The sequence below is a fragment of the Fulmarus glacialis genome, unplaced genomic scaffold, assembly GCF_000690835.1.
Source record: "Fulmarus glacialis isolate BGI_N327 unplaced genomic scaffold, ASM69083v1 scaffold19349, whole genome shotgun sequence".
Taxonomy (NCBI): domain Eukaryota; kingdom Metazoa; phylum Chordata; class Aves; order Procellariiformes; family Procellariidae; genus Fulmarus; species Fulmarus glacialis.
The window spans coordinates 18743-33691 of NW_009234317.1; the positions used below are offsets into that span (position 1 = coordinate 18743).

The following is a 14949-nucleotide window of genomic DNA, read 5'->3' on the forward strand; positions in this document are numbered from 1 at the left end:
AGTGTTGATAACACACCAGTGTTTTAGCTATTGCTGAACAGCACTTGCACAGCGTCAAGGCCTTTCCTTCCTCCCACTCTGACCCCTCTCCCTGCCCCAAGGGAGCAGGCTGGGGATGCACGAGAAGTTGAGAGAGGACACAACCAAGACAGCTGACCCCAACTGACCAGAGGGATATTCCATACCATATGACATCGTGCTCAGCAATAAAAGCTGAGGGAAAGGAAGCGGGGACATTCAGAGCTATGGCATTTGTCTTCCCAAGTAACTGTTGTGCATGTTGAGGCCTTGCTTTCCAGGAAATGGCTAAACATCTGCCTGCTGATGGGAAGTAGTGAATCAATTCCTTATTTTGCTTTGCTCGCACCCCAGCTTTGCTTCACCTATTAAGCTGTCTCTACCTCTGCCCACAGGTTTTCTTGATTTTTTTGGTCTTCTGATTCTTTCTCCCATCCCACTGGGGGGGGAGTGAGCGAGCGAGCGAGCGACTGGGTGTGGACTTAGCTGCCAGCCAGGCCCAACCCACCACATTAAGTATTTTATTGGACCACCACCAGACTGAGCCTCATTTTACAGGATCACAAGCTACTCATGTTTAATTCTGCTCCTAGCATGAACAGAGGTAGCACCCTTCTCTTCTCAGTGCACAGAGTTGGGAAACCCAAAGTAGAGCTTTCCGTTTAGGAGTTATGCAGGTACAGGAGCGTTTAGCTTTGTTCTGCCATTTTCATTGCTGTTCAAGCATCAGCATTCTGTTCATGTATTTCAAATTGCTAAAGCTATGGTAACATCTGGTTTTCCTACAGGATCCCATCCATATTCAGTGCAATCTAAATACTATTTTATTATAATTTTTAAGTAACACATGCACCATGAAAAAGAAGGCATGTTTTATTTTCAATTTTTAGTTCATATTTGTATATAAATATTCATATATATATTCACATACTTCATGTATTTTAAAAGTTTACTTCAATATGAAACAAATAACAGGCTCAGCTTTTTGAGGGACGCTGGGTGCCTCCACTCCTTAGTGATGTGAAACCTGGACTCTGACATCAGGTAAATGGGTTTGTGGCCTTAATTCAGACTAGGGCTGTATCAACTGGTAAAATCGCCCAGCAGGAAATGGCGGAAAAATTTTTTAAATTGCATTTTAATTTGTAAACCGTTTCAGTAATTTTACTCAAACAGGAAACCCACGGAAACGTAGTTCACTTTGTCTTAAGTCACATATTGTGCTTTAATAAACTAAAAACAGATGTGCACAACACATGACCATTATTTTATCTCTAGAGCTATTTTATACAGGCAATATTTTACCTCAGTTAAGAGGATGTTGCATTAAATTTAAGCATGTCAGGTGCATTCTGTGCACATTTTCTAGCATATTAATATTTCTCAAATACAGCAGTAATGCTATTTTAATTTTAATATCTATTTTCATTTTAGTACCTATTTTTATTTTTATTTTGCTCTATATAATTCAGTAGGATAGCTCTTGTAGCATTATCCTCATAGTGGTGGAAGAGATAGTAGCTAGAGGCTTTCACAACAGTTCCTGCCTCTTCAGCTTCTCAGCCTTCTGGTCTTCATGGAGATCTATTTGAATTCCTGCATCATATTTTTGTACTACTTGCTTATCATTGCCATCAAATTCAGAATCAGAAAGGGTGCTTTGCTATGGTGTTACAGGGACTGCTGCATCTTGTGCGGGACCTTGATCTTGCTTGTTTGATTTTTGTGATGATGTTTCAGCTGGACTTAATTCCTCTGAATCCTCTGAGTGCCAAGGCTGTGTTTCAACTAACTGTTTCGCCTTGCGCACAGCACCGCTCATGTTTTTCTCCACTGAGATTCCATGTACCACTTTAATTTCCAACAGGTCTTTGTTGATCACAGGTAAAGGCTGCGTTTCAACTGTCCTGTCTCCTATTCTGATGTGCCTCTTTTCAGTGTCTTCCCTATGGACAGCTTCATTCTCCAGTCTTTGACCAAAGTTGTCTCTGGTAACAGACAATGGCTGAGGTTCAAAATGCTTTATGCTTTTCTTCACACTTCCTTTAAGCTCTTTCAGCTCAGGTTCAGCTGCAAGAAGTTAAGCACACCCGCTGGGTAGAGCTGCCCAAGTTTATTCAGGTTCTGTGCTTCCAGCATGTGCCTCAGAGTCTTTACAGCACCACTAGAAACTTCTCGGATGTGAGTTTCATCTGTTTTTTGTCCCTCATAGAGTCCAGTGCCTGCATTTCAAACATCCACGTGACTGCGTGAACACCTCCTCTAACTAGTGCAAGAGCCTTGTCCATAGTTCCTGCAGAGCCTGGAGCATGTGCACGCAGTGCATCAAGAGGCTGCGTCTGAAACATTCAGGCTATGTATTTAACATTTCCACCTGCAATGGTTTCCTGGTCTGCAATGCTTCTAGCTTTGTCTGGGTCTGGCGGTTCATCTTTAATTGGAATGAAAGGCTGGTTCTCAAAGACCCATCTTATAGAGAGGACCTCTCCTCTGTGGATTTCACGCCACTCTCAACATTGTTTTTCTGGTCTTGTGAACATCTGAATGATGAAGGCAAAGCCATATCTAGCCTGCTGCACATCTGACATCATATTCCATGTTTCATATTCATCTGATAAAATATTAGAAGCCTAATTCAGGTAATGTTTCTCTAAGCATTTTCTTAATTGTGGCTGGAAAAGTTTGTATAAACGTCTTAGTTCACATAAAATACATGCTTCTGAGAAGCTGTGGTGACAGAAATTATACGTATTTATAGATTCAAGACAAGGAAAGAGGAGACAGGAATCTAAAAGTTTTTATAAGGGTCTACTTTTAATTGTGTTTGTCACATACTGTAAGTACTTGTTGAGCCTTCTAATGTACTTATTATTACATTACGTGAACTTAATTCCTAAAGTCCATATATTCCCACCACTTTCATAGGTTACATTTTTAATCACAATTAGTCAAAATAGAAATTCAGACTGCATGATGGACCAATGTCTTAACTTCACCACTTCTAATTTGCATAAAGAAAGATCCCTCTTATTAAAAGCACAGACCTTTACTTCTTTTGCAGGTGTTGCAGTCTCTCTGTCAGAGTGAACAGCCTTTTCCTGAGCTGTCCTTTCAATCTGCTGTTTTAAAATCTGTGTTACAGTTTTTGGGAGCTCTTCGTTCTGAGCTGCATTAATTACTGCAATGAAAGAAGAATAAAAAAGATCATTTTTCCGCCACCCTGCATTTTATGAAACTGACTTTATCAGTGAATTACAAAACATGATTACGTTAGAAAAATTGTACTTAGCCTTGCAGAAGTCGAGAGAGTCACTTGATCATGAACAGAAATCCGCAGAGAGAACGGCAGACTAGTTGTTGAGGGACATGTTACCACCTACTGTTTTGCCATACCTGAGTGGTGTGGCAGGGCTAAAGGTTGACTGGGGTCTGTGGGAGAATATAATGCGTGAATTCTAACACCGGGACTAAACTGCAGCAGCAGCAGTGTCTTAACACTGTGGTCATATTCTGTAGGGCTATTCAGTTCAGCTATAAATTGAACCTTTCTCATCCAGAATTTTTTATATATGTGGGCTCGTGTTTGCCTGTGTTTTCAGACTATTCTTCAAGTCCCCAGTTCTTTTAAGCTGCTGAGCACACGTTTAAAACCACTTCCTTATGCAAAAGCCATCTCTTCACACCGAATTCTAAACTCATTTCTGAAGTCCCACTGAAGTCCCACTGAACGTGCTTTGCTGAGAATTCGGAGCAATGTGCATTTTCATGTTTGTATGCTAAGAGCACTTGTATGCTAAGGTACATTTCTGTGAGTAAAGACATTGCTCATTTGTGAGCCTTTATTCTCATGCCAATTCTTACCTGTTTCATCAGTGTGCTCAATGAACGTAGAAGCCATTTTTATCTCATGAGTAACTTGCTCGTGATGAGAAACCTGTGCACAAAACCTTCACTTTACTACAGGATTTAATGCAATATGTAAGAATTTTCCATACTTCTGCAACTGTATTTAAAATGTTACATCAAAGAAAAATATGAATGGAAACCTAATTAATTACCATGTTAAAAAAAAAAAAATTAAAAACACTTAATAAAACATCTTAAAAAATTATTATGCACTCCCTAATGAGGGAGGCTATCAGCAGAACATCCAGATCTTGCTGTGCCAAGTTGTAAAGGAAGAAGAAGCAAAGAAGATATGTATCAGCATCAGTATAATTGTCTAATGACATAATTATTAACTGATATAGTTACCTCTTGTGTTTGAGAGGCTTCCATTTGACTTTCTTTGGAGGACATTTCGTTGCACTTAGCTTCCCTGGTCCTGCTTGATACTGTGTGCTGACTGCTACTTGACGTTTCCTAAAGACAAATAAAAATAATGGCACATTAACAGCTAATAGTAAATTGGATTTTTCTTTTTTTTTTTTCCCTATGGAGGGCCTTCACAAATAAATTCTAATGTAAGTGGTGTAACTAGAACAGTCATTTTACAGCAGAGTACCATTGTTACTATGATTGATATTTGCTGCCGTAAAAATTGGAACAGGCTTTTTTATGACACACAAGATGTCAAGTCCTTTCTGTTACTGCAGCCAGATTTTGACCAGCAGACACGGAAAGCTGCATGAATATGTACAATGTATAATTAGACTGTAAGGGGACGAAGGTGACTAGGAAGACTGGTTCTGACTTTATGTGCTGTGCCATCAACTTGTTACCTATTAGCGGGCATGAGGCTAATGCAACTTTGTAAAAAGAAGTACAATAATATGTCTCTATAAGAGATGCTGACTTCCTGCATATGCTTTATACAACTCTTGTGATGCAGAAATCATGCTGAATTGCACTTGTGAAAAATATGACCCATAGGCTAACCAGAACATCCTATAAAATACACAGGCTAGCATTGTATCTACAAGTCTGACAACTGCAGTGTAATAAACAGAGCATATCGTTGAGAGTTTAAAGCACTGTCCAAGATGTCCGTGTAAACTAATTTCTGAGGTTATCTATGTCTAGTTTGACTCCAGATTCTGGCAGTGATTTGTTTTCTTATTTAAAGCCTGTCACAGAACCTGTGTTACATCACATTACCTGTATCCATGGAGTATTTTGAGATTTAGTGATTAGAAGAAATAAATCCTAAGGATGATATTATTAGGATATCAGTCCTGTGCTTCCTCTCTCTTGCACACTACCATGCACACAGAGACATCTAACAAATAATTTCACTCATGTCAAATTAAATTTTCTTCTTCCTTTGTGAGACGGAAGCTTGCCTATTAGTTTCTACTGATAATAAGCTTTCAAATGAAAGGAGCTTCTGGTCCCTCCAGCAAGAGCTTCCCAAGCGTTCAGTGTAATGTGAATGTGAATGGAGGCAGCACTGTGTTTCTGAGATTGCTGCTATACATCTAGCGCAACAGAGAGCTGTAGGCTTCCTGCATCTCATATCCGGGCACCTCCTTGAAATCCAGCTAATTGTGGGGCAAGAAATTAGCTCTCTCCCTTAGTCATCCCATGACAAAGCGTGTATTTACGGGATTTATTCCACCTTCAAACTAAGGAATGCTTACACTGCTTGCATCTCCACTAACATTTCTGCTGAATCAATATAGGGGAGCATCCACTGCCTGGCCCATAATTTCTGCCATACAGTAGGCAGCAAGGGCTCGTAGGTTCTATGGCAGAGAAACAACGTGCATCCCCTTTATGGGCTTTAGGAATTCTCTTCCACCTCTGTGCTGCCAATTCACCTGTTTCAACTATAAGATGAATTAAAATCATATGAACAAAGGTAGAATAAATTTTCTGATTACTGGCCCAGTAAATGCTTTAGTGCATTACCAGTATCAAAATTAATCCTGTCTACTGCAAAGTGAACTGTCAAAGTGAGGTGAGGCTTGAGGAGAGCAGGTCAGAGCATGGTTTACACTCGCAAAGTTCTGTATGTGTAACAGTTGTGAGGGAGCTGCACAACATGAGGAGACGTAGAGCCAACCCCATACCAAGCTGAAAAGAGGCAGTTCAAAGACAATGAAGTGCAAATTTTTCCATCTATTCTGTTTACTGACTGTGTGTAGGTGTATGTATAATATGCCTTTTCATTTTATATGGATATGCTTTTCAATGTATTATGCATATATATGCTTTTTTCATTTAAGATATGCTTTTCTGTTCTAATGTGCATGTTTTAGATATGTAAGTCAAGCTCTCATTACTGGAAAAGCTCATTCATGAGACACGAAATATGTTCATGATAGTCATTATGTGTCCTTTGAATGGTGTGGCATATTAAAAAGGAATATAATTAGGCTTAATGTAGTCAGGAAGCAAATCTAATCTGAATGTCACTAGTGCTTTATTGCTGTAACTTTGGTACTGCTTATGAAGTAGTTGCTATATTGCAAAAGATCATAATCGTTTAATGCGACAGCTATGGTCGTCTAAAATGCAGCCTAAACATTATGGGCCAGATTTTGACAATATAATTACATGGCCTTGCTCTGGGCCTGCAGGGAGGAAGAGCAACTTGGAGGTTCTCGTGTTTTGTGTGTCTGTCAAGATGGCTAATTGAAATTCCAGTGACAGAGGGTAAAATGCTGCTTGTTTATTATTCCAAATAAGTGGAGAGCAGGAAGACCTGTGATTTCATCTCTCCTCTGTAATGGCCAACTGTTGGATATAGGATAGGATATCCTGTAGGTAGGATTAATTTAGTCTACCCAATTAGAGTTTGTGGCATGTTTTGTAGATTTTGGAGAATATTCTGTAGAATTATTTGATGGTCTGCATGGGATAAGGTTGCTTTTATCTTATTAAGCAGGATAATTTGTGCCTCCAATGCAGGACTGTGGCTGAAGATTATGATCTAGATTTAATACTAGTTAAGAGTTATGCCTGTGGGAACTTGATCCCTTTATTTGTTTCTGTGGAATACACAATTCCTGCCGTACTGTGCATTATTAAATCAAGCAAGGTTATTTAATCAACCAGATCCCCCATCGCGGTGTCAGGAGGGAACAGCACCACTCCATCTGTGCAGGGGAGGAGGACAGACAGAGAACTCAAAGTCATTTTTGGTGGCAAGAGTGAAAAGGCAATTATTACGGTTGCTTTTCCCGTGCCCCAAGAATCACCTTTCAATTACTTTTTGTTTATTCTATGCCATAACATGCGTGAGCTTCAGAAAACACTGTCAGCTGGATGATTGTTGGGATGCTGCTAGCTCACGAATCATTTCTTATGGTCATTTTCTTTTTATTTCAGACTTCCGTCACCCTCCATTCTCTTCCATTTGTTTCAAGTCACCCTTTATGGGGGCTGCTGGCCTTCCCATGCATATCTGTATGGTACTTAATACAGAGGGCTATAGTGTCCTGTTGTGTCTCTGGATAATAAGTCATTTTAACCTAAAACAGTACTATTTTAAAAAAAAGATATAAATCTGAGAATGTCTCTATACGTTTTGTTAGGGGAGTGCATTTTTATGTAGGCATTCAGATTCTGTTACTGAAGAAAACTGTAATTGCTACACGCGTTTTATATGTTAGTGGCCCATACATCAATCTTAGTGCCTCAGCGCTGCAATAATTTAGATAGAATTCTTATTGCAAAATGTTCCAAGATTTGAATTTTCAGTAACTGTTCTGTGTATTTTAGACCAAGGTTTGCTTTTTTGTGTTGACATTTTTGCAGTTTCCTTCTGTTCTGACAACAAACAAAACATACTTTCCTGTTCAAAAATAAAATTGCTTTGAATTCCAGAATATGTATGCTATGTTATATGCATATGTACATAAAACGTGTATACAATTCTATATATGTGTGTATGTATTGTTCAAGGGGATCAAATGGCCCAAAAGCTTGTCCAAGCACAAGAAAGCCTTTTACTCTCTCACATTTGAAGCATTTTGCTTTTAGTTGAACTGTACATTATGGTCATCATATAAGCTCTGTGGGAAGTTGGCTAATACGGTATCATTTACGTATCAGCATATTTGGAACTTACTGTTCTAAATGATCAGTATGTTCAAACTTGCAGTTCCCTTTAGGCAGCAGTGGAAGTAAATTGTGAGCCTAAAGCTTCAGTTACAAAATCAGTAACATTTACTTGGTGTGGATCTTTATTTCTTCCTCAAAGCTACGCTTTTTTACCTATTTATGTTCTTATCACGGTATCATCTGCGCATCAGTACTGTGAGAGTCTTGCAGAAATTTCCTGTAAGAACTTCACTTCTCTGCACTTCATCTCTATGATTTGTCAGCCTTGCTTAGTTGTATATAGATACTTAGGGTGTTTTGGGCACTATATGGAATATTTTCATAAAAAGGTAAGGTTTTCACCATTCACTAACACTGTCCTGTTATTCAATCTTATCCCCTGCAATTGCTAGAAAATTGGCAATTGCTACACTAGCAATCTTAGAAAATTTGTCTGGAATGACCCTCAATGAAGGAGGTGTAGCTATACCTGTGTCATTCCTGACACACGATACTATATGGTTGAGTGAATATCAGATACTTTCAATATACTCCACTCATCCTTCCTATGTAGGAGGTTCAGCTCACTTGCCAGAAAGGGCTTGTATCTGACACTGGATAGTGAGACTTTCTCTGAGCGGCTAGCTAGCTGAGCTGGTGTAGCAAACCACTCCAGGCCAGCATTTGCAGAACAGTAACACTGAAGCTCATGACCTCTTCTCAGCTTGGTGGCTGATGGTGAAAGGTGCTCATGATGCCAGTGGTCAAGTTAAAGACCAGGTCTCTAAACAAACTCTGATTGAGTTTGTGAGCACATGGCAATTCTGTGATCAGTTTTCATTGCTGCTCACCATTCTGGACAAGAGTTTAGTGCATCCTACTGGTAATATGGCACCTCTCACAAGGAACTTACAATGAAGAGAGCTATGAGTGATGGCTGCTGCCTGAGAAAAACAGAAAGATAAATAGTTATTATTTGCATATTTGATGTCAATATTTTGAATGAAAAGCCATGCACTCCTTATGCAATAATTGAATATGTAGTAAAATGTTCAGCTATTTAGATTACTGTTTACAAAATGAATTGCTTCATTATTTTAGCTTGGATTAATACTTTGAATTTATCTAGATCTGGAGATCTGTCTTCAAACTACATGATTTCTCTGTTTTGCCCCAGGATTGATTCAGTGACCTTGAATAATCTTTCAACTACCTAAGTGTATAATCCCATTTTCCATGAGAGTGCAGTTATGTTAGATAGAAATGGGATTTTATGGTCTTGCAGTAAAAGTTATTTAACCTCAATTTAAAGATTGGTCCATATAGTCTGAGTGATTTTATTTCTATGACAATTTGAGAGACCCTCCTCAACTAGCCACAGAGGACAAATGCATGGATCAGTATGCTTAGAGGTCACATCTTTGTTGAATAAGTGGAACCACGATAGTAGCTGTGTGGAGAACTAGATGTCACTATTAGGCCAGGGAAAATGCATCTTCACATCATAGAAATGAAATTATTCGGTTCTGAGTAAGAGAAAAAGTCACATAATTTCTGCACACAGTTCTGCATTTCTTCACACAGATAAATGGCAGCTAGGTTGGACCACATCATCAAAAAAGGATGTGCGTAACACTTCCTATTACCAAGGATTATGCTCCAGTATGATTATGTCCAACTATGGGATTTTTCTGTTTAGTTAAAAATGCTTTAATACATCTGCAACAAACTATGTCTTCTCCCCTACAAACTGGAGTTTTGCTTGTTGTCTTGTGCAAATTGTTGATATCGGTATTAATGTGTAAGAAATGAGAGATGACGGGTAGATATGATGATACTTATTTAACATGAAAATGAACCTATGGCAGAATGTTGATGTGTCCTGTTCTACAAAGTCGGAGAGCAATATTGCTTAAAAATCTCTCCAAGAAGTGCAGGATGGTAAAGCAATTCACTGTGCCATTACTGTTTTTCAGAGCGCACAGGACAGATTGTGCAGTGTGTTTTATTATAGGGGGTTTCACATAGTCCAAAATCATCATCTCCTACAACAATTTTTCATGGTATATGCTAATGAAGTAATAAAATGTAAAGACCTTTTCTCTAAAATAACACTTAGCTGCTGCTTCGTTCTACCTTTATGTAGCATCTGGGTTCTTCTGTGCAATTTTTGATCTGTTTAGGGGAGTTGATTAGATTTAATTCAATGGAAGCAGGAAACTCTGTTTGAAAGAGAATGGTTTAACATCATGTCAAGTGCAATATATGCAAAATACTACCATGATACCTGATAACGAATTACAGTCCTATAGACAAGGTTCAGTATAAAATACTGCTATGGTAGTAATCCGCTTTACTCATCTATTTTCTGTAAGTCTAGTATTGCCTATATTGAGTGTTCGTCTGCACAAAAAAATATATGATTCCTGTAGTATATCTCAAAGAGAAAATTCTATGAGTATGAACATTAAGGAAATGTCTTAGTCATAATGAAAACTCTTCAGTAAAGCAAACAATCATTTTTTTTCCTCAAGCTATCTAGCAGGGCATACTTCATTTGTTAGTATTAAAAATGCTATTATTACCTGTACAGATTTGTGCTGGTGCTGGTACTGAGCAAAGGTCTTTTGTGAAGAGGTCATCTGCACTCTCTCAAATTGTTTCCTCACTGCTGCCAGGCCACCGGGCACAGTACAGAACTTGGTTTTCTCTGAAGTCTAGAGTGGTAAAATAAGGCCAGTTGTTTTGCATTTGCACTAAGAATGTACTTCTACGAGCTGATTTTTTAAAAAGTAGTTAGTAACAGTATGCTACAATGCTTATAAATGGAAAATTTGGAATCACTTGGTTATGTCTGTAGCCTCTTACAGACAACTTCCACTGATGTAATCTGTAAACCCTACTTATTTTAACAGCACACATGAATTAACATTAGCATTCAGAATAGATACAGTAATAACTTAGGGACATGGTTTAGTGGGCATGGTGGTGTTGGGTTGACGGTTGGACTCGATGATCTTAGATGTCTTTTCTAACCTTAATGATTCTATGATTCTATGATTCTATGATTCTAATAAGACAGTTATTTTTTCAGGTGTTGTCATTAAAATACAAAACATATACATATTGTTAACATTAAATGTTGAATCTCATTGTCCCATTTTAGGACTTTTACTTGTCAACCAAAAATTAAGACCTGCAAATTATGAAGTTCTTTTGGAATTTTGCAATCTAGAATTTATTTAACACTAGTTGCTAAATGCGCCTGTGTGAAATAGATCCTGCTGGTGTAGGTGCACATTCATCTCTGCCTAAACTAGTGTCTGAGGACTCAGTGGTTTCCTCTGTAGTTTCAGGGATCAGCCATGTAATTTCAGCCATGTAATACTCTCTCTTTGCAAGAATGACTCAGACAATCATAAATAGTGTTTCTGGCAAGTTCATAGACCACTGCACAGGAGCCATACATCGTGATTTGGAAAACTACAGGCCAATGTATACTTGAAAAATGTGCATGTTTGGCCTGAATCTTTAGCACCAAAAGGAGTAGGTCAGTAGGTCAGTAACAATCACTTTGCAGAACAATCCTTCTCTGCTGTTCCCTCTTCTACTTGTCTATCCTGAGTTCTGTTGCATTCAGAATTGCCACCTGGCCCTCTCTGTATTTTTTCAATAGGTATTGTTGAAAAACATGCAGAGAGCTTCAAGCAGGCCTTTGTGAGATGATCTTTCTTCACTAACAACAGTGCCGAAGGTCATAAGAGTGCCCTTACCCTTAGGCTCCCTGTTCTAGTTCTGTCCCTTACGTGTTACATCTAGAACAAAGCTTTCATCATTTGAGCTTCATAATCAGTATGTACAAAATAAACCACCCAATAATTAGAAATAGCCTTGTAATGAACATTACTAAGTAAACTTAGGTTTAGTGCTTACTCCTGATGAGTAAATAAGCAGATCATAAAAAACAGATTTTTTTTTTTTTTCCCCTGTGATGAAGGTGGCATGATTCTATATGTACATGGATGTGTGAATGTGAAAAGTAATTCTTTTAGTGAATGACCATTTCAGGCACACCTTGCCAGCATTTGGAGGTAGTTAGAGGGGGTCATTTAAGGAAACGTATTAATTCCTTTAATGGGATATACAGTTCATTTTTCAGCAACCATCCATTTCAACAAGAAATTGCGAGGAGTTCCAGAGTGTAAATGAAATAGTTCCTATGTGGTCAACACAGTTAGGTTGGGTCAGGCTTCACACAGTTCTGTTCTTTTTGAGAGAGAGTACTAACTTCAGCAATGTTTCAAATTACAGGAGTAGGGAATTAGAATCTTCTCAGCCAGGTGAACTGCAGGAATCTGCTCCAAATACACACAGGCAATTAGGCAATAAGGAAGTCAGCAGGCAGGAATTTGGTGGTTGGAAGACACCTGGACTCTGATGAGTGTGGCTGGTGGCTGTTTTCACTATGTGGCTTCTGGGCTATCCAAGCACCCAGAAGGTCCCTTCAGCTGCTGCAGATCAAAGTGCAGGTAGGACTGGGAACCCTTCTACAGCTCTTCTTCTATATGGACAAAGATGCTGGCTGGTGAGAGCCGCATTGTAGTCCTTCTTTTGCCAGATACTCTCTGATTTACAGAAATTACTCTGGCCTAGTTTACAGTAAGAAAAAAGTGTTCTTCCCATGTGCTGAAAGTTTAGCATAAACAAAGACCATTGTCATTCTAACATTGTAGCAAGCCAAGGTAATACCTCCATTTCCTGATACGAGGGGATTGAGCTACAACTTCTAGGTAGGATTTTAAGATATGGTAAAAATACACTTTTTACCCCTTAGTATTTCTGCAAAACTGAGGCAGATTTTCCTGATTTTTCTGAAGACCCGATTTTCAGATATTCCTGACTGATAATTAAATGTGTGGTGAAGTGGTCTTGCTCTATTTTAATAGATTATAAATTCTGCTAGCCAAATACTTTATGTGCTACTTGGTATAAATATTAAACTTTGCTGTAAAATATCTAATCCCTATTGATAGACATGTAGAGAGGTGAGTAAAAAAAAAAGTTTTTTTCTAAATACTTTTTCATATAATGCCAATTTTTTAATAATTTTATTATAAAACAACACTTTTTCATACACCTTGTCTCATAAAGCTGGTATTTTAAAATGCAGCAATTTTGAATAGTTTGAATAGCAAGAGGTCTAAACTTAATGTGCTTTTGAATATGATTTTATTATTTGGTAATATTTTTAGTAATGCAGAAACTGCTGGGTTTTGTCATTATGAGCTGAAAGAATAACTGTGTTGCTAATCTGTCTCAAGCTTATGGTCCTAATAAATGCAGTTCATGCAACAGTGGAATAAAAAGAACAGTCCTTCCAATGAATTAAAGGGAATTGTCCAAATGACCAAAGGCATATAGCATGAAAAATCTCATTCAGTAGAGACAAAGACTGATGCATCAATACGTTTGCTAAGTAGATTTGGTAATTTAGGTTTCAAATTTTGATCCCCGTTGTCGTCCATCAGTCAGCTTGTATAAATAAAGAATGCAAAGCAAACACAGAGCTAAGAAGATAAGGAACCATTGATATCTTACATGAGCAAAGGAGTTGCTACTCTCTATCTTGGACACAGCAGCCTTGTACATAGCCATTCTTTCTTTCAAGGAGACAGTCTCCTGGAAATCCAGCGATGTGTCATCAGCCCTGGGAGTGCTCTCTTTAGGTAGTCCTCTTACAAGTTTGTGAGAACCCACTGTAAGTATAAACATACATCATATTTGCTAAGAAGGAAACAGGTACCTTTTTTCCAAATCTTGAAAGAAAAACAGTAGTAGAAAGGAGCAGTATTATAAACTTTTTAGCAACTGTATCTTATTTTCAATTTAGAACTTACTAAGTACAGAAAAATTTAATTCAATAAAGTTTTTGAAACTGAGGGAAATTCCTTGCGGAAATAACAAAAAGCTTTTTTTAAAAAAAAACCATACAATTTTAACAGCAAGCATAGTATATTTTTCTTGATAGTGTTACATTTGCATTATGTTATACTGTAAAAAGTCATTGTAAGTACTACAAATAACCAATTACAATTAGATATATTATGTTCTAATTAGCTTTATACATTATAGTATTAATTTGCTTAACAGAGGGTGCGTTCCGAGTTGATTGTACATTTCAGTTGTTTACTGATATTGCATTAGAGTATGTTTTAGTCAGTTTAGTACTACTAAAACCTTATTGAAAATTATCTAAATTACTAACTACATTTTAACCTCATTTCAAGGTGTGAAGGTTGTAGACTTATCTATAAGCATCTGCAATTCAGCCACAGTGAATGTGGAGACAAAGGTTCAGAGTACTCCTGAAAGAGCAGCATGGAGTAAGTAGCTTTAGGAAGTGTTCCGTTGCTGCTTTCTACAGTCATATGACTGTATTAGAAGAATTCAGACAATACTCAGACAAGTGCCTTAAATTTAGCTTAAAGATATTTTTCTTTCTTGTTTCAGACAAAGGGGAAAAAAGTATATTGTGAGCATCTCTCTTGTCTGTGATCAGGGGCAGAAGAGGTTTCATATAATCCCACAGGCTGGAAGTTCCTCTTATCCTGCCAAGGTTTTTCTACAGTGCATGGGAAATTGGGTTGAACGACACTGGACTTCTGTAACCAGGACTCTCTCTTCCTTTTTGGGAGGGGAGGGAATTTTAAAACTTCAAGAAGATATATTTTTAGTAAAGCCATCAGAATCTAGGTTTTTAATCCTTGTGCTGCAGATATCAGAGCACCCTGATCTTCCCTAAATCCATCTATATTTCTTCTTGTCCTTGCATAATAGGACAGAATAAATTTGTTGCAACCTGCATTGCTTTTTTTTAAACAATTGTATTTTCTGAAATCTCAAAAACACTCCACCAAAACCCACCCTGCCCCCCTCCCCTCCCCC

At 38.0% G+C, this 14949-nt stretch overlaps 1 protein-coding gene across 1 annotated transcript in view; it reads right to left on the bottom strand.

The window, feature by feature from the left end:
- LOC104082480 (xin actin-binding repeat-containing protein 2-like) overlaps positions 1 to 13760 on the bottom strand; it is a gene marked incomplete at its 5' end in the record, with an annotated part of 19041 nt that extends 5281 nt beyond the window's left edge. Inside the window, 5 exon segments of the mRNA XM_009585618.1 lie at positions 3063 to 3196; positions 3880 to 3952; positions 4273 to 4380; positions 10590 to 10721; positions 13603 to 13760. Of these exon segments, the coding sequence (XP_009583913.1) occupies positions 3063 to 3196; positions 3880 to 3952; positions 4273 to 4380; positions 10590 to 10721; positions 13603 to 13760 (605 nt within the window).
- Between the last annotated feature and the right edge of the window lie 1189 nt (positions 13761 to 14949).